Source organism: Poecilia mexicana, unplaced genomic scaffold (assembly GCF_051168715.1).
Source record: "Poecilia mexicana isolate PSO_F unplaced genomic scaffold, ASM5116871v1 scaffold_10, whole genome shotgun sequence".
Taxonomy (NCBI): domain Eukaryota; kingdom Metazoa; phylum Chordata; class Actinopteri; order Cyprinodontiformes; family Poeciliidae; genus Poecilia; species Poecilia mexicana.
The window spans coordinates 58,857-76,427 of record NW_028263379.1 but is presented as its reverse complement, the minus strand read 5'-3'; the positions used below and the strand labels follow the sequence as shown (position 1 = coordinate 76,427).

Sequence of the window (17,571 nt, the reverse complement as noted above, 5' to 3'; positions counted from 1 at the left end):
TGCAATCATTTATTTCATCATAAATACCTTAATTCAATTTTTATTTTGTAGAAATAAATTTTCACTTTGACACTAAAGGGTTTTTTGCTTGCTCATGGTCGATTTGTAAAAACAATAAAAATGGTAAAGCGTCCAGAGATGTGAATACTTTTTCTAGGCAGGGTATGTTTTGAATGTGGAAATGTAAAGAACATTTCCTCTACATTCCAAGTAACTAACCTTAAAGCCAGGTAAGGCTCTGCAGGGAGAGACGTGTCCACTGGAGAGTGGACAGTCTGATCAGACTGACTCAGCTCTTCACCTTCCACACAGCCCAGGTTGGTTATGTTACTGCCCACAGCAGCAGTGTCCAAGCTGTGTCTGCTGCCTTTAACTGGACCTGGGGTGTGTGTGTGGGGGGCAACACACATGGAGACTTGACATAGACACAACTGCAAAGCAAAGAGGTTTACAGGACTCATAGTTTGACTGACAGGTGGGGAACTTACAGCAGCATGTGAACGACTCCCAGGCTGGGTGCTGCAGGTACGGCTTGGCCTGTGGCTGCTGCAGCAAACAAAGGAGGGCCGAGTCCACCTGCTGAAAAACACTTCACACACAGGGAACAGGCCAGTCAATATCAAGTGTTGCCACATGTTTATTATTGATCTGATTAGTGTCCTTCATGAGCTAATCAAAAAGGGATAGACAATGTTTTTAGAGAACAAATACCTAAACTGCCAACTGATATAAATTATGACAAAGGAAGAAGCAAACTAAAAAATAAGTAGCTGTCAGGAAACTGACAGGAATCCAAGGCCATTTCAAAAGTCTGATGTTGTCATGGTAACAAACCTAACCTCTCCCAATCAGAACATCTATGTTTTCGTGTCTCATATTAGTCCATGGGCCAGACCATTTTTTTGTCCATTTCAGGGTGGCAAAGTCTATCAATACTTTTTGAAAAGATACATGTCTCTAGTTAATATTTTGGTATGATAGCCCTTCCAAAATGGTAGCTGAGTCATCGTTATCATCTCATGAAGTAAACAACCCCTTTGGAAAAATTCTGTTTTTTGAGACTGCTGTATCTCTGGTTTAGGGTCATGGTATGGGCATTTGTCAAAGGTCTATAATGCAATATTTGGTATCATCTTATAGGGGACACTCTTGGCTTTCATTTAAGCCATGTTTTGAGTTTCTCTGACCAACACAGAGGTCATTAGAGGTCGTTAAACCAAAATTATTACACATTTTTCCACATCTTTTGACCAAACTAGATACACTTCTTTCATCCCAGCGGTATCCAGGGACATCAGGGACACAAGAGTTAATGACTAAAATACTCAACAGACTCTAAGGAATCAGAAAATGTATGATATGCCTACACTGTCTGTCTATGGGAGGCGAATATGAGCTGTAATTTGAAGTTACAGATTTGGGCTATAACCTTAACTGGTGTATATGTTGGGGGTTTAGTGGGGGTTGTTTAGCGTGTCACTCATGTCTAGTTTGTTAGTTATAAAAAAGTTAATCAATAATAATAGAAATGTACACTTACATAGACTTTAGGATGCTGTATTGGCCTATTTATCAGATTTTGTGAGTTTTTCCATCCTGGGCTACACGATAGTAGCCCAGGATGGCCACATAGAGACATAGCAGAATGAGAGAGGAGACCACCCTCATTAAATGACTAATTCTGAGGTAAAATAAAAAAAATGATTATTTTTAGATGCTTAGGCTACTATTGACAGCATAATTCAGATTATTGTATTACATTTCTGCCAACAGATGATAACCTTAGGCCAGTGGTTCTTAACATTTTTTGAGGTACCAAACCCATCAGATTCATATGCGCATTCACCGAACCCTTCTTTTGTGACAAATAAAATGATTTTTTCCAAATTCACTCCAAGATCACCAAGTCTTCTTGAAAGGTAGAGTCTATGACAACAGTTCTTCAAAATATAGTCAGTGTTTTCAGAAAAGTTGAGCCGACTGTCCAGGAACGACCCAAGGAATTTAAAATGTGCCACAGTTTCAACAGGTTGGCCATCGAGAGAAACTGGAACCACTTTAAGGTCTCGTTTAGATCATTTAATTAGCTCTACATTCTTAAGATAATGAAAAATTAATAATAAATAAAGACTTTGCGGTATTCTGATTTAGTAATGTAATTATATTAGTTGTGTTACCACCCCCACACCACTAGAGGCAGTACCAACCCCAAAAAGATGTACTAAGGAGCAGATTTGGAAGTACACCGAAAGCTACAGAAAGCTTCAGGTGACCAGCAGCATTGAACAGCCTTTGTTTGTCTGCTATTCATTTACTACCACATTTCTTTTAACCCAGCTGTACCTGAGAGGAAGTTAACAACTGCAATACTCAACAGACTAAGGCAGTGGTCTCAAACTGCATTCCTCAAGGGCCAGAGTCCTGCAACGTTTAGATGTGTCCCTTGTTATACACACCTAAATTCATTGGCTGAACTACCTTACCAGCATGCAGTCTTATATTTCAAAGTAGTCTTGGTGCAACATTAGAGCTTGCACATTTCTGAGCTCTTCAGCCTGTTTGCACATCAGGTAGCTTGCATGCTACCCAACTGTTCCTGATGCTGGGGGTCCTCACATACATAGCAAGATAGTAGGCTATTAGACTATTAGATGTGAGGACATAAACCTGTACCAACTAGCTGGCTATGTAGATAGGCAGACCATAGTCAGACAGAAAGACAAAGAACTTTATTGTCATCATATGCTGACATTAAAATGTATTGCCTTGAGTAATAGAATTGCCAATAAAAAAGTGAAAAATTGCTCAAAGTATAAAAGTTTATAGTCAAATAAAAATAAATATTTAAAAGGAAAAATATGTAAATGTATAACTTTAAGTCAATTAATTTGTATGTCCAGTCAGTTCAGTTTTTAATATATAAAAACTCCCTTAGGATCTTCAGCATGACTGTCTCCTACTCTCTACATAAAGCTGCAGTATGTAATGTTTATTAAAAAAAATATATTTTTTACTTAACTGAAATTATCACTATGTCCTGAGAATATAAGATGGATAATCTGTGTAAAGAATTAGCTCCTCTGCCTTCTCCCTCTGGACCTGCTGTCATCTGAACAAATATTCTGCTCTGTCAGACACAACCAATCAGAGTGGGAAGAGGGTCTTAGCGCTGTCAGTCATCCTCATATAGGTGCTGCTCTACCCTGGTTTTCCTGGAACATTAAGTTGCTTCTCCACCATTAGCATATTTAGAAGCATAAACATGAGGTTGATTGACAGTGCTAAGACCCTCCTCCTGTCTGGGTGTTTTTGACTGGTTGTTCTTATAGCGCTGTCAATCAACCTAATGCTCATGCTTCTAAATATGCAAATGGTGGAGAAGCAACTTAATGTCCCAGGAAAACTGGAGTAGAGCGGTGCCTTTGTCTGCTGCTGTACAGTTGGAATACCTTCACTGTACAGCAGTAAGTCAGTGACAGAATCTGGTCATCAGCTTCTTGGACAGACGACACCGCCTGAGGGTTCTCAGAAAAAATGAAGCTCTTCTGGGCTTTTTTTAAAGAGGTATTTGGTTTTAAAGGTCCAGTTGAAATCCTTTGAGATGTAGACTCCCAGAAATTTGAAACTACTGACCCTTTCTACTTGCTCACCATCTATGCTCAGCCCTGGATGGATTGTCCTCTTTGTCCTGAAGTTGAGGATTATTTCCTTTGTCTTCTTGGTATTCAAGGTAAGGGAATTCTCCCTTCACCATGGGTTTACCATGTTATTAGCCTTTGAACATCTTCTGTATGTCATCCGCATTTTTGAACAAGACAATATTATTCTGGGTGGCTTTGCAGTCGTGGGTAAATTGGAAGTAAAGGATGGGGCTGAGGACACAGCCTCGGGGCATACCTGTGCTGAGTGTGACCGCGGAGAAGGTAAGGGAGTTGATTTGGACATGCTGGGGTCTGTTGGTTTAAAAATCCCTGATCCACCAGCACAGTCCTGCTCCTAGTATCAGGGACTCTAGCCTCTCCACCAACTTGTCAGGAGTTGGAGTTAAAAGCTGAGCTGTAATCCACATCCAGCATCCTTACTGATAAAGTAATATCAGTATGCTTATTATAATAAGTCTTGCCATCACCTTTTAGTTTTTGAACAACTTTCATTCCACCAATGATCCATCGAGACTATTATTCAACATCAACTGATTCTTCCAACTCTCTTGCAAGAGGAAACTTGCTAGAGTTATTATGAACATGAGAAAAGGCCATTGATAGTGGATGACCAAAGACTTTTTAAATCTGAAGGTCTCTTCTTTGTTAAACTATTATGATACACTCAAAAATATTTCAATCTGTTTTCTTTCCTTTTGTTAGATAGCAAAAACAGTGGTGTAAAAGAGTGAGCCCAGTATTTTTGAAGCTTAGGAATGTTTTTATTGTGTCATGGAATGTGGTTTTTGGTAAGTATTTTTCTAAATGACCTGTTCTGAACTTTATATAAGCTTCCTCTCCAGCATGATGAGCTTACAGCAAATCACTGACTATGTTTAGTGATACAATGAATCTAGTGAAAAGACTGACTGTGTCTGACTGAGGCTGACTTAGAGCGTTTACCCAGCTTTTCTCTATAAGTTCTACAAAGGAATATCTGTCCATCTCTATCCCAGGCTTCTGTAGGCCATAATGTCTCACACTTTCTGTGGGCTCGTTGTCTGTCATGTTCCTAAAGGTGCTGTTCTACCAGCCTGCCTCTAACTGGTTTGGCCTCAGTCCACCTCGGCCAGATTCATTTTCCTTTAGCAGATCCAGCGCGGCTCTGGCTGGCTGTTCTCAGATTTCCATATCTACTTCAAGTGTAGTACTAGCCTGACCAATCAGGGTAGGGACCAAAGCGATTTCATATATCACAAAATAATCAGCTGATCGAAGCCTTTATCATTATCTTTGGGCCAGCAATAAATTTCTATAAAACAAAATGAAATATCTTTGAGTCCATCTGAACCATAATCTTGAGGTTCTCCATGGCTGAGTGTCACTTCAAACCTCTGCGGAGAATTGACCAATTGCTGCGCTAAAGGCCCTCCCACAATAGTGAGGAATAGAGAGGGTAATGGAAAAACTCACTACCAGGGGTAAAACCGAACTACGCACTAACTGGTTAGTGTGTGACTTGCCAGTAGAAAAGCACTTTAAGTTACCTTAGATACTGAAGTCTGTTTTCTGAGGTGAGATAATATCTGGTAGCGGCTCTGGCTTTTAAAATGAAACCTTTGGTTCCTGCAGGTGTCTTAGTATCCTTATTCACACACACACACTGGATTATTTCCAAATGGATTGAAGATACTCAGATGGTGAACATTCTAATTTACTGTTAATAGCCATGTGTCATCTGAAAAAATAAATACAAAAAGTCAATAATATTTCCAGGTCTGTAACTGTAAACCAGCACTAAACTTTGCTCCAGATAAGTAGAAATTGAAAGTACAGAGTAAGACTATTTAGCTAAATTGTGTAGCTATCAGAGGGTAGGAACAGCATCTAAAGGCAGTTCAATGCTGCAGTATGTACATTTTAGGGAAAAAAATACGTATGTTATATATTTGTTGAAACTGTCACCATATTGTCACAGTATGCTGAGACAAATAATCTGTGAAGAAAAATCAAGCCTGTCTGCCTTCTCGCAGTGCTAAATTGAAACAACCAAGCAGAGCCAGGAGGAGGGTCTCAGGACAACATAGTAATAATTTTAATAAATACATAGATTTTTAAATAAAAGTTACATGCTGAATCTAAATGGTTACATCTTACTGATTTTATTTTTTAACAAACTCATTTGTGGGCCTGATTGAAATCAACATCCTCAGCAAGCATAATGTAGATGGTACCGATATGCCTAAGGTTATCATCTGTTGGCAGAAATGTAATATAATAATCTGAATTATGCTGTCAATAGTTGGCTAATCATCTAAAAATAATCATTTTTTTTATTTTACCTCAGAATTAGTCATTTAATGAGGGTGGTCTCCTCTCTCATTCTGCTATGTCTCTATGTGGCCATCCTGGGCTACTATTGTGTAGCCCAGGATGGAAAAACTCACAAAATCTGATAAATAGGCCAATACAGCATCCTAAAGTCTATGTAAGTGTACATTTCTACTATTATTAACTTTTTTATAACTAACAAACTAGACATGAGTGACACGCTAAACAACCCCCACTAAACCCCCAACATATACACCAGTTAAGGTTATAGCCCAAATCTGTAACTTCAAATTACAGCTCATATTCGCCTCCCATAGACAGACAGTGTAGGCATATCATACATTTTCTGATTCCTTAGAGTCTGTTGAGTATTTTAGTCATTAACTCTTGTGTCCCTGATGTCCCTGGATACCGCTGGAATGAAAGAAGTGTATCTAGTTTGGTCAAAAGATGTGGAAAAATGTGTAATAATTTTGGTTTAACGACCTCTAATGACCTCTGTGTTGGTCAGAGAAACTCAAAACATGGCTTAAATGAAAGCCAAGAGTGTCCCCTATAAGATGATACCAAATATTGCATTATAGACCTTTGACAAATGCCCATACCATGACCCTAAACCAGAGATACAGCAGTCTCAAAAAACAGAATTTTTCCAAAGGGGTTGTTTACTTCATGAGATGATAACGATGACTCAGCTACCATTTTGGAAGGGCTATCATACCAAAATATTAACTAGAGACATGTATCTTTTCAAAAAGTATTGATAGACTTTGCCACCCTGAAACGGACAAAAATGTCAAATTTTGGCCTCTGGCCCATGGACTATATGCTCTCATTTTCTTTCAGCATTTTGGATTTGGATGCTTGGGCTCCATCTTGCTTTGACACAAGAGCATGCTCAGATTGTCGCTCACCTTGGCAGTTCAACAATATGGAAATGCAGCAGATGAGCTAATGAGTCAGATCAGTGTGAACCGTGGTCGTGTTACCTGAGGCTGAGGAGTCTCTGGTGAAGTTCGGCTGACAGGCCGTACTTGTCAGACTTGATCATCTCCCTGACAGAATCAAAGTCTTCCTTCAGCTGCAGCGCGCCCTGCAGACTGAGGACAAACAATCCCAGCACACTGTTCAGACAGGCCACTGCAGGATGTGTGTCAGCACTCGCACACAAAAAAGTTTCCCTGAATCAAATGATCATTTCAGAGCCTGACGTCCCAAAAGAACATGGAGGTTGCCATGGCAGCATGTCTGTTTTACAGCAGCTTTCAGACATCTTTAAGATCGTCTTGTTACTAAGTTATAATAATATTTTGTTATATTACACAAAATGTTTTCTGTCAACTAAATAGCTCACATAGACTGTAAACAGCCAGTCCCCATTCAGAACAAGTGACTTTAAGTTCAGGTTCTTCCTCTTCATTTCTTCTTCTATGGAAAGTAAATTCTTTTTTATTATCTCTCATCCCTCTTCCCTTTTGTAATATTCACCTGGGCTGATAAGTAAGTAAGTGTAATGTGGCTTCCATCATATTTGTTTCAACCCATCAACATGGATATCTGGTTAGATTTATTCAAAGATGCATTTATGAACTAAGCATAAACAGCTTAAAGTTCAGGTAGTAACAGACTTTAGCTAAACATCAGCATGAAGAAACAAAACTTAAGGCTTTCAGTGGGCAACACATAATGTGGTTGTTGGTTTGGTTCACTGGTATTCAGAATGAAAAAAAACAACAGGGAACAAAAAGGCAAAAGACAATACAGAGTCACAGCAAATTCAAAAACCAGCAAGACAATTCTGGTTCCTCCGACAGAACACACAGGAAGTAAAACCTCTATCTGTCACAAAGTCAGTTGACGGTGATATGTTGTTCCAGTGAAAAATGCTAAAGCCAAACCTGAATTTGATCTTCTGCTTTAATATGTGCTCCATCCATGCCTCCATGAAAGCCGTCATCGCCACAGTTAGTGCTTGGATGTGAGCATCTTCTGACAATGGCGCAACAGCCTCTAGAACTTGGCCAATCACAGTCTGAGCTGCCAGAGATGCATATTCACTGGGACTGCTGGGAAAACCTGCAATGCATAAGATACATTTACTTTTACCTTGCACAGTGACTACTGTTGTATTTTGTATTTGAAACTATAGACCCCAGATTTTTTACTAATTGAAGGAAAGAAATTCCTTTTCCTCCGTCTTATGCTGACGAAGCAAAGCATATTATCATCAGCACTGCATAGGGGCAGAGATGATCAGAAAGAATGAAAGTGGTTGACACATCACTGCTGAAGTTGTTCTCCTTCAGCAGTGATTCTGTCAGATGGCTGCTTTCCATGAGTCTCATGATTCTACTGCTGAAATATCACAGATCAGGCCATTAAATCAACCTGATGTCCACAGTTGGTTCCACCAACTTTATCGCTTTTTACAATGAATTTATTTATTGTAAAATAGTCAATTGATGGAGAAGGGGTGAATTGCATGAAATATAGTTAAATAAAAGATCAGAGCAAAACAATCAGCATAAAGACTAAATGAAGAACAGTTTCAAAGGGAATCAAAGATTGGAAGAGCAGCGACTTCCACTCACTCGACTAAAGAAATGAAGACCAAGCACTGTAGCAACTGTTTACTATGGTGATGACTCAATGATGCCCAAACACAAATAGCAACCAGTTGCTCTGTGGAACTGATCCAGCCTGCTGAGCCCATCAGTACGACTCTGGCATGCATACCCGTCCTCTGGCTCGGCCTCCAGTATCCTGCAGACGGCATGGTGCGTTCAAAGATCTCCCCAGACATCCGCTTGCAGTCAGTAGAGAAGTTGCTCAGCACCATGGAAGAGAACGCCTTGTGGAGTAGAATGTCCAGATCAGACCCATCAAAACTATTTGCTTTGCATAACCTCATTTCTAACATGCAAAGAAAACAGTTTTAACACATTTATCTTTGGGAAAAATGTTAATGGGCTTTTACACTGATCATAATATTTTGCAAGGTTTCTACACATTTAGTATAACACTTCCATCTTACTTTAAAACCTAGAATAATAAAATGTATTCCCCTTGAACCTGCTTGAATAGTAGGCAGGACTATTGGAAACTAGAAAAACTTAGATTATCTATTTTTAAAAATCTCAGTCTAACTTTTGAAAAGAAAGTTTGTAAGGCTTTTATTACATTTTTAAAACATTGAAAGACAGTGAAGGGACAAGAACACATTTATAAAGTAATAAATGCACCATAAGATGCTTCAGTCCATGAAGTAATTGAGTTACAACATTGTAGACATAAGAATGAAGACTGTCTCACTGTTCTGCCACAACCTCATTTCCGCCGTTTAATATTCCAAGCATCATCTCACATGCTGAATTTTCAGTCAGTTTTTCTCTCCACATTTTGAGGGCTGGAGTCTGAGGTTCTTTCAATAGCATTAAAATAAGGTGAACACAAGTCACAAGTCCAGTATTTTATACTCTGAAAACTGTGGCACCTTGTTTCTGTCCCCAACAAAAACAGTCTTGGTGATTCAGGTCATTTAAACCCCCCACGAATGATAACACACTGCTCCATATTGGAGAGACTTGAACACTCCCACAAATCATGCAAGAGAGCACCTTTTGCTTCTTGACATTTCCAACACAGGACGTCTTTACCTATACCCATTTTGTGAAGTCTAGATGGAGTGAAACAGAATCTGCTGAGAATTTTACATTGAATAAATTCATCTTTGGCCTCCCTGACATATAGCCAGAAATAATTGAGTCCCAGGTTCCTTCGTTAAACGTACAATCAAGATCTCTACAATTTTTAAGCCATGGACAAGCAGACAACCATCTTCATGCCTTGCTAAGTAAGGGTGGTAATCCCAAAAACACTATCAGGCTTTTCACCTGAGGAAACTTCATTTTGACTTTTATACAATCTCTAATTTGTAAATATCTCCAAAAATGACTGCTTCCCTCCAGATCAAACTTTAAAATGAAAACATTGCATGATATAAATATGTCCTCTTCCTATAGATCAACAATTATTCTTATATCTTTGGCACTTATGGGAAGATATTCTATTTCTTGTGTACCTCTTGCCATATCTTCTTTGAGAACATCAAAATATTGTTATCCAGCTTATTCCTTTTGTTTTCTAGTTTTTGGGTCAATACCTTAATAGGGAGGTAGGTTTGTGTTTGGTTAAAACCCAGTCCATGTCTGTTTACGTACCTTAGACATTTCAAATGAAATGCTACAATGTTCTGTTGGGTGGGACCAGTTCTTTCTTTTTTGGTTGAGGCAACCTACTAATGCTAACAGTTGTTTAGTATTTTGACTAAATAAACAAGTCAAAATACTAGTTTTGGTCCAACTTGGTCCAACTTGGACCAAGTTGGACCAATTCAAGGTCCAGCTCAACTTGAATTGAAAGCATTTTAGGGACCACTGTCATTTGAAACAAGTATGGATTCAGTGAGAGTCAAAATTATATAAAATGCTGATGTATGAACATGAAAATATTAAGGCTATTTATAAGTTCAAAGATAAAGCATGTCAGATAACTATCAATCTCAGCATGTACTGGACACAGCCACAAAACGGTAAGAAAATGGTCTGAATAGTCAGCTATGAAAGGAACATTGTAGAAAACAACAGATCCTCACACATGAACAAAGGAAAGACAGAAATAACACTGGACCAAGCACCACCAATGAATCAAACTGTCCTACACAGACTCACCTGCAGCTCACATGCAGCCCGATCAAGAGCTTCCAGTTGGTGCCTCTGTAGATGCTGACTGTGACTCTGCAGAGTGGGACGATGGTCACAGTCTGAACTCAGGAGTACGGACTTCGTCTGACCAATTGTCTTATCCAGGCTCTCCATCAACATCTAAAGACAAAACAACAGCAGTTTTACACTACCTAAACAAACTGATAGTTTTTGGATTACATACACCTTCTATAACTGATCCCTGCTAAAAAAAACTCAAGTATTTGTGTGTCTTTACTTGACTAACTAATTCCAGGACAGAAAGGCAAGGAAATATCTTGTGAATGAATACAAGAAAAGGTTTTAGGTGCCAACAGTTTGATCTGGATTTTGTTTAGTAGTTGGTGTTTATGCACACATTGCTTGGCATAACATTTTCAACTGAACATTGTCTCCTGCATAACATTATTAATGCTGCTGTAGCAGCAGCAATAATAATGGCTTTCTGATTATTTGTTGTCAGAAAATGTGACGCTCTCTTTATTTAATAGGCTTCATATTCCACTTCTGTGGGTCTGCTCAATGTTCCATAAAAGTACTTGTGATCTGAAGATGGGAACATGCGTCTCAGTCAATGTTGAAAGTCCAAAGCGACGTACTCATGGAGCTGGTTAGTAAAGGCTAGGTTGGCATCTGAGCAGAGATCAGTGTAGTTCTGCTTAGGTTAACAGTGGCTGACTTCTTTGGCGGAGTTAGGAAAATGTTGGTGTCAGCTTAGTGGGCGGCTGAGCGGATATTTCCCTCATCTCCTCTGTCTCTACAGATATAGATTGCTATGGTGTACATTTCCTTTAGTCCAAAACTAAAGGATGTTCAGAGTGGTTTGAATCTGTCTTTGAATAGTTTGGAGTGAATAAAGCCAAACATTAAACTCCACTCTCTTTGGCAGTAATCCAGTTTTGATGGAAACTTTTGTAAATGAATTATACTATAAATGTGAACCATTATTGTGTTCAGTTGTGTTGGCTGTATACAGGCAAGGCAGATAAAGATGACAGTGAGAAAGTGCATCTGACATCATAAAACAGAGCACAGCTCGTGACTACTGACCAGGATTTTATCTTTACGTGTCATGATTTTCTTTTCAGATTTAATACTTATTTTAGTACAAAGTTTACTAAACTTTGGTAAACAAAACAAACAAAAAATTCTATGATTGTCTAATTATTGAAAACGGTTGTAGAAACAAGGTCTTTGAAATCAATGAGCAGCTCACTCTGAGATCTCCTTGGGTGACGAGAAGGAACTTATTAGGACTCCATGAAGAAAGGAACTGGTGTGCTTTGGACATGATCCAGACTGTAGAGATTTGGATTGAAGCAAACAGCAAACCAAAAGTCCATCTCTGCAGTACACAGCTGGGCAGGAGGAGGCCAAAAGATTCTGGAGGGAGAAGGATAAATACCCTTAAAGAGATGGTGTTTGAAGTTGCTTTGGGTTTATTTAACTTGAGTGGGAAAAATGCTTCTTTCCAGGAGGAGTCTAAACAAAATGGTACAGAATAGCAAGAATAACAAAGTTAAATCCTTAAAAAACAAAATAATTAACCGTAAATAACTGGTGTTAGAAGAATTACCAATTTCTTCAAAAGCCACAGGCTGTTTTATTGTCACAGATAAATTAAAGTTCATCCTTAGATTAACTGCCAACGTCTCTAGAAGGTTTCTCTTATTTCCGATGAAAAACTGAAGGGTCAATATTATGTGTTTCTTTGTGTGCTTATGGCACAATGTGCCATAAAATGGCACTGTCAAGTAACTGTCACCTTCAGTAGTTTATACATATATATATATATATATATATAAATTCCCTTCTCACCCTCCGCGGGTGGTCTCTTTCATGTTTCCTCCTCTGAGCTCGGGTCCTCTACCAGAGGCCTGGGAGCTTGAGGGTTCTGCAGTATCTTGGCTGTGCCTAGAACTGCACATTTCTGAACTGAGATGTCTGATGTTGTTCCTGGGATCTGTTTTAGCCACTGCTCCAGTTTGGGGGTGACTGCCCCGAGGGCCCCGATGACCACAGGCACCACTGTGGTCTTCACCTTCCAGGCCTTCTCCAGTTCCTCTCTGAGGCCCTGGTATTTCTCCAGTTTCTCCTTTTTCCTGATGTTGTGGTCACTTGGTATTGCTACATCCACCACAACGGCTTTCCTCTGTTGTTTATCCACCACCACAATGTCCGGTTGGTTCTCCATTACCATCTTGTCTGTCTGGATCTGGAAGTCCCACAGGATCTCAGCTCGGTCATTCTCCACCGCCTTTGGGGGTGTTCCCCACTTTGATCTCGGGGCTTCCAGTCCATATTCTGCACAGATGTTCCTGTACACTATGCCCGCCACTTGGTTATGTCGTTCCATGTACGCTTTCCCTGCCAGCATCTTGCACCCTGCTGTTATGTGCTGGACTGTCTCAGAGGCCTCCTTGCACAACCTACACCTTGGGTCTTGTCTGGTGTGGTAGATCTGAGCCTCTATTGCTCTGGTGTTTAGGGCCTGTTCCTGGGCGGCCAGGATGAGGGCCTCTGTGCTGTCCTTGAGTCCAGCTTTTTCCAGCCATTGGTAGGATTTCCTGATATCAGCCACTTCAGTTATTTGTCGGTGGTACATCCCATGTAGGGGCTTGTCCTCCCATGATGGTTCCTCCAGCACCTCGTCCTCTGTTCCCCATTTCCTGAGACATTCGCTAAGCACATCGTCCGTTGAGGCTTTGTCCTTGATGTATTTATGGATCTTGGATGTTTCATCCTGGACAGTGGTTCTCATACTCACTAGTCCTCTGCCTCCTTCCTTACGGCTTGTGTACAGTCTCAGGGTGCTGGATTTGGGGTGGAACCCTCCATGCATGGTTAGTAGCTTCCGAGTCTTAACATCCGTGGCCTTTATCTCTTCCATTGGCCAGCTAATTGATCATGCATGGTATCTGATTACTGGTAAGGCATAGCCGTTTATTGCACGGATCTTGTTCTTGCCATTGAGCTGGCTTCTCAGGACTTGCCTTATTCGTTGGAGGTATTTGGCTGTGGCTCCTTTCCTTGTGACCTCATCGAGGTTGCCATTTGCTTGTGGTATTCCCAGGTACTTGTAACTGTGCTCTATGTCTGCTATTGTTCCTTCTGGGAGTGAGACCCCTTCTGTGTGGACGACCTTCCCTCTCTTTGTAACTATCTCACCACACTTCTCTAGTCTGAATGACATCCCAGTGTCAGTGCTGCAGATCCTGGTGGTGTGGATCAGTGAGTCGATGTCTCGCTCACTCTTGGCGTACAGAGCAGACATTGAGGACAGTTACATACAGGACTTGTCATCCATGTAGAGGAGGTGACTGATTGTGGCCCCATTCTTGAGTCGGTATCCGTAGCCAGTCTTGTTGATGATTTGGCTGAGGGGGTTCAGGCCTGTGCAGAACAGCAGTGGGAACAGAGCATCTCCTTGGTATATGCCACATTTGATGGAGACTTGTGCAAGTGGTTTGCATTTGGCTTTAAGGGTGATTTTCCACAGCCCCATCCAGTTTGCAATGAAGGCTCTTAGAGTCCTGAGATGTTGTACATCTCTAAGCATTCAATGATCCAAGTGTGTGGCATTGAGTCATAGGCTTTCTTGTAATCAATCCAAGCGGTGCACAGGTTGGTGTGTTGGGTTTTGCAGTCTCGGGCGACTGTGTGGTCTACAAGGAGTTGGTGTTTGGCTCCTATGCTATTTATGCCGATGCCCTTCTGTGCCGTGCTCATGTATTTATCCATGTGCCCGCTTATCTTAGCCGCTATGATGCCTGACATGAGCTTCCATGTTGTAGAGAGATAGGTTATCGGCCGATAGTTGGATGGGACTGAACCCTTTGAGGGATCCTTCTGGATCAGGATTGTGCGCCCTTCAGTTAACCATTCAGGGTGAATCCCATTTTGTAGCAGCTGGTTTAGTTGAGTTGCCAGTCGCTCATGGAGGGCAGTGAGTTTCTTCAGCCAGCAGGAATGGATCATGTCAGATCCTGGTGCTGTGCTGTGCGTGCGAAATAAAAACTTAAAAGAAATTTGACTTCACAAATTAATGCCTTGAAATTGGGCCTCTGTTTCTTTAAGAAGCTTGTGCTCTTTCCCACACACCACCTTCAGGAAGACATCACAGTAATGGTCCTATGCTCTAACATTGTTTTTTGTAGCATTTCACTGAAAAGTACTTCTTATAATGAGCTAAGCAGATGCACAGTTCCACCGGGTGTTTAATTGCTGCTGCAGCTAGTCTGAAGGAGCTGAGTTGGGGAGTGGTGGAGAAGGATTGCCCTGTGAGGCGGAAGCTCTGCTGGATACTGCAGCTCTGAAGAGAAGCTTCAAGCTGGTGCTCAGTGAGAGCAAGTATTTCTAAACCTAGATGGTTGCCAAAGGAGATTCAAGGATTTCTCAAACATACATGAAAGAGTCAAAGCAACTCTCAGCTATGTTTTTGATGAGGGAATACATTATAGCATGATGTAAAGATCAAAAAAGTCAGTTTTACGTAACATGGCCCCTTTAAAAGCTAAAACATGAAAGAAATTCTGCTATTAAAAGAATAACGTTTGTGAACATGCAGGTGAGCAACCTTTTTCCTTCCCGATTGTCTTACCACACATTGAGCTGTTTGACTGGCAACAACACAGAGACGACAGCAGTGGAGGGAGGAGCTGGAGGAAGTGTGCCATTGTCTGTGATATCAGGACACTTCCCTCTTCGTTTGTAGTTGCTGCTGCAGAGCTGCTGCTCTCATTTCTGACACATTTATCCTTCAGGGCTGAACCCAAACCTCTGCATGCCACTGATGAGACACACACACACACACACACACACACACACACACACACACACACACACACACACACACACACACACACACACACACACACACACACACACACACACACACACACACACACACACACACACACACACACCAATGTAGCACATCATCATAGCAGGACTCACATGCATCTATCAACATGGCAGCTTACATCAGGTTCATCAAACAGCAAAGTGTTTGGTTTAACCTCACCTCAGTACAAGCACTCAACCCCCAAAGAAAATCTGACTTTTTCTACAAGTGGTGAGGTTTGAAAGTCTCTGACAGGCAGGTCTGCTGCAGATTTTCTACAGGTCCAAAACACCTGAGGACAACAGCTGTAATGCTGTGAAAGCTTTCTAATGTATTTGATGAGATTTATTGTGAGTGAAATGATCCAGCAGTATTCTAAGACTTTACAAGATGAGGGAGATTCTCTCCTGGGACCCCTCAGCCTGACAAGATAACACCGATACATAACATGCATTTAAACACTAATATAGAAGACGCACATTTTGATATTACAGCTCAGCTAGGACAAAACACAACTGCTGGTCTACAGTCATAAGGCACATCAATGTCTCATTTACAAGAGAGACCTCTTAAAGCCAATCATGTGTCTATTTACCACTAATGCCTGCTGAGGCAAATTCAACACATACCAAGGGTCAATATGGAATCACTTTGCTGCCATCTAGAGTTATTGGAAATACCCAGGCTAGGTATATATATCTGCTGTATGTGCTAAATTCAAGGTACCAGTCTTTTTTTGATTTAGAATATTTGACAGCATATATATTTTTTTATGTAGCTGTATATAAATTCAGACAGTAAGACATTAAACACACATTGCCAAAATTATACCCCTTATCTCCCAAGTCAATGCAAGAACTCTGATCCATGTATTATTAATAGCCAAACAAATTATCATAACAGTCTTGTGTTACATGATAAAATACATTTTATCACAGCAAATAATGAAAAAATCAGCAGCATGCTTTTTGACCAGACAGCTGACATTGTGATTTATAGGTCTCTTTAGTGGCTTCCTACTTTAAGGCCTGAATTTAAAAAAGTGTCAGTGTTTTGTTAATGCTTTAAGTGGTCAAACTTCAGGTGTTTGGCTGCTTCGTCAAACTCCTCAGATCAGGCTGAAGGCAGCTGGCAGCATTCAAAGTTTTAAAGGCAGACTCAAGACATTTCCTTTTAGCAAAACTTTATTCTTAATTTTTTAACATAAATTAATATTTTTATTGAATCTTTTTGGGTTTTATGCTGTGCCTGTTTTTAACTGCCGTTTATTTCTAAGAGGTCTCCAAAAATTATTTTTTCCATTTATTCTCACCTGATCTCAACTTTTCATTAACCATCTAATTGGTATCAATTTTACTGTTTAGTTTATAATATGTTTAACAGCAAAAACACAAATATAGTTTTTGTAGAATTTCCAGTAAGGCCTGCTTCATTAGTTGCCATAGTGATATGGACTTCCTTCACCTCAGACGCTCATAAAGAAGGATAGATATTGCATTCACTAGATAGATAGTGAATGCAATATCTATCCTTCTTTATGAGCGTCTGAGGTGAAGGAAGTTTGTTGTTTCTTCCCTGTACATTGATTCAAGTAAAGCACTTTGCAGTTGATGTTTGAGACGTGCTAACTGACTGGTTGGGACCATTTGATTGTGAGTGCAGCACTAACCAGAGTCCCAGTGGGCGTGTGCTGACTGGACAAACAAATACAGCCTGAAGTGCTCCAGTATGGTTCGGAATGCCTTTGGAAACAGACCTAAAATACACAGAACAAAATAAATCCTATTTTGTAAATACTCACTGTTCACAGGAACAGAACAGAACACAAGCCTGAAATCCTAACAGACAATATAAACTTTACTCCAGACTTGATCTTCCAGCAGCAGTTTAACCAACATATTTCTGAGTGCATGTGACTTGATTCTCTAAAGTCATCAAGGAATTCAGTGAGAAAAGTGGGTAAAACTTTATAAGACTGACATAACACCTGTCA

General features: G+C 40.3%; 1 protein-coding gene across 3 annotated transcripts in view; it reads right to left on the bottom strand.

Annotated features, from left to right (window-relative positions):
• Nucleotides 1–17,571, bottom strand: part of ccdc142 (coiled-coil domain containing 142) — a 28,134-nt gene that overhangs the window by 3,698 nt on the left and 6,865 nt on the right. For all 3 annotated transcript variants that reach the window (XR_015764394.1, XR_015764395.1, XM_088009263.1), the window contains exons 6-14: nucleotides 17,248–17,334; nucleotides 15,336–15,524; nucleotides 11,952–12,118; nucleotides 10,703–10,855; nucleotides 8,709–8,823; nucleotides 7,871–8,048; nucleotides 6,962–7,072; nucleotides 489–589; nucleotides 220–379 (exon numbers count right to left, since the gene is read on the bottom strand). Coding sequence is in view for 1 of the 3 variants with exons in the window: in XM_088009263.1 (XP_087865389.1) it covers nucleotides 220–379; nucleotides 489–589; nucleotides 6,962–7,072; nucleotides 7,871–8,048; nucleotides 8,709–8,823; nucleotides 10,703–10,855; nucleotides 11,952–12,118; nucleotides 15,336–15,524; nucleotides 17,248–17,334 (1,261 nt within the window). In the remaining 2 variants the exon portion in view is untranslated. The remainder of the gene's footprint in view (nucleotides 1–219; nucleotides 380–488; nucleotides 590–6,961; nucleotides 7,073–7,870; nucleotides 8,049–8,708; nucleotides 8,824–10,702; nucleotides 10,856–11,951; nucleotides 12,119–15,335; nucleotides 15,525–17,247; nucleotides 17,335–17,571) is intronic.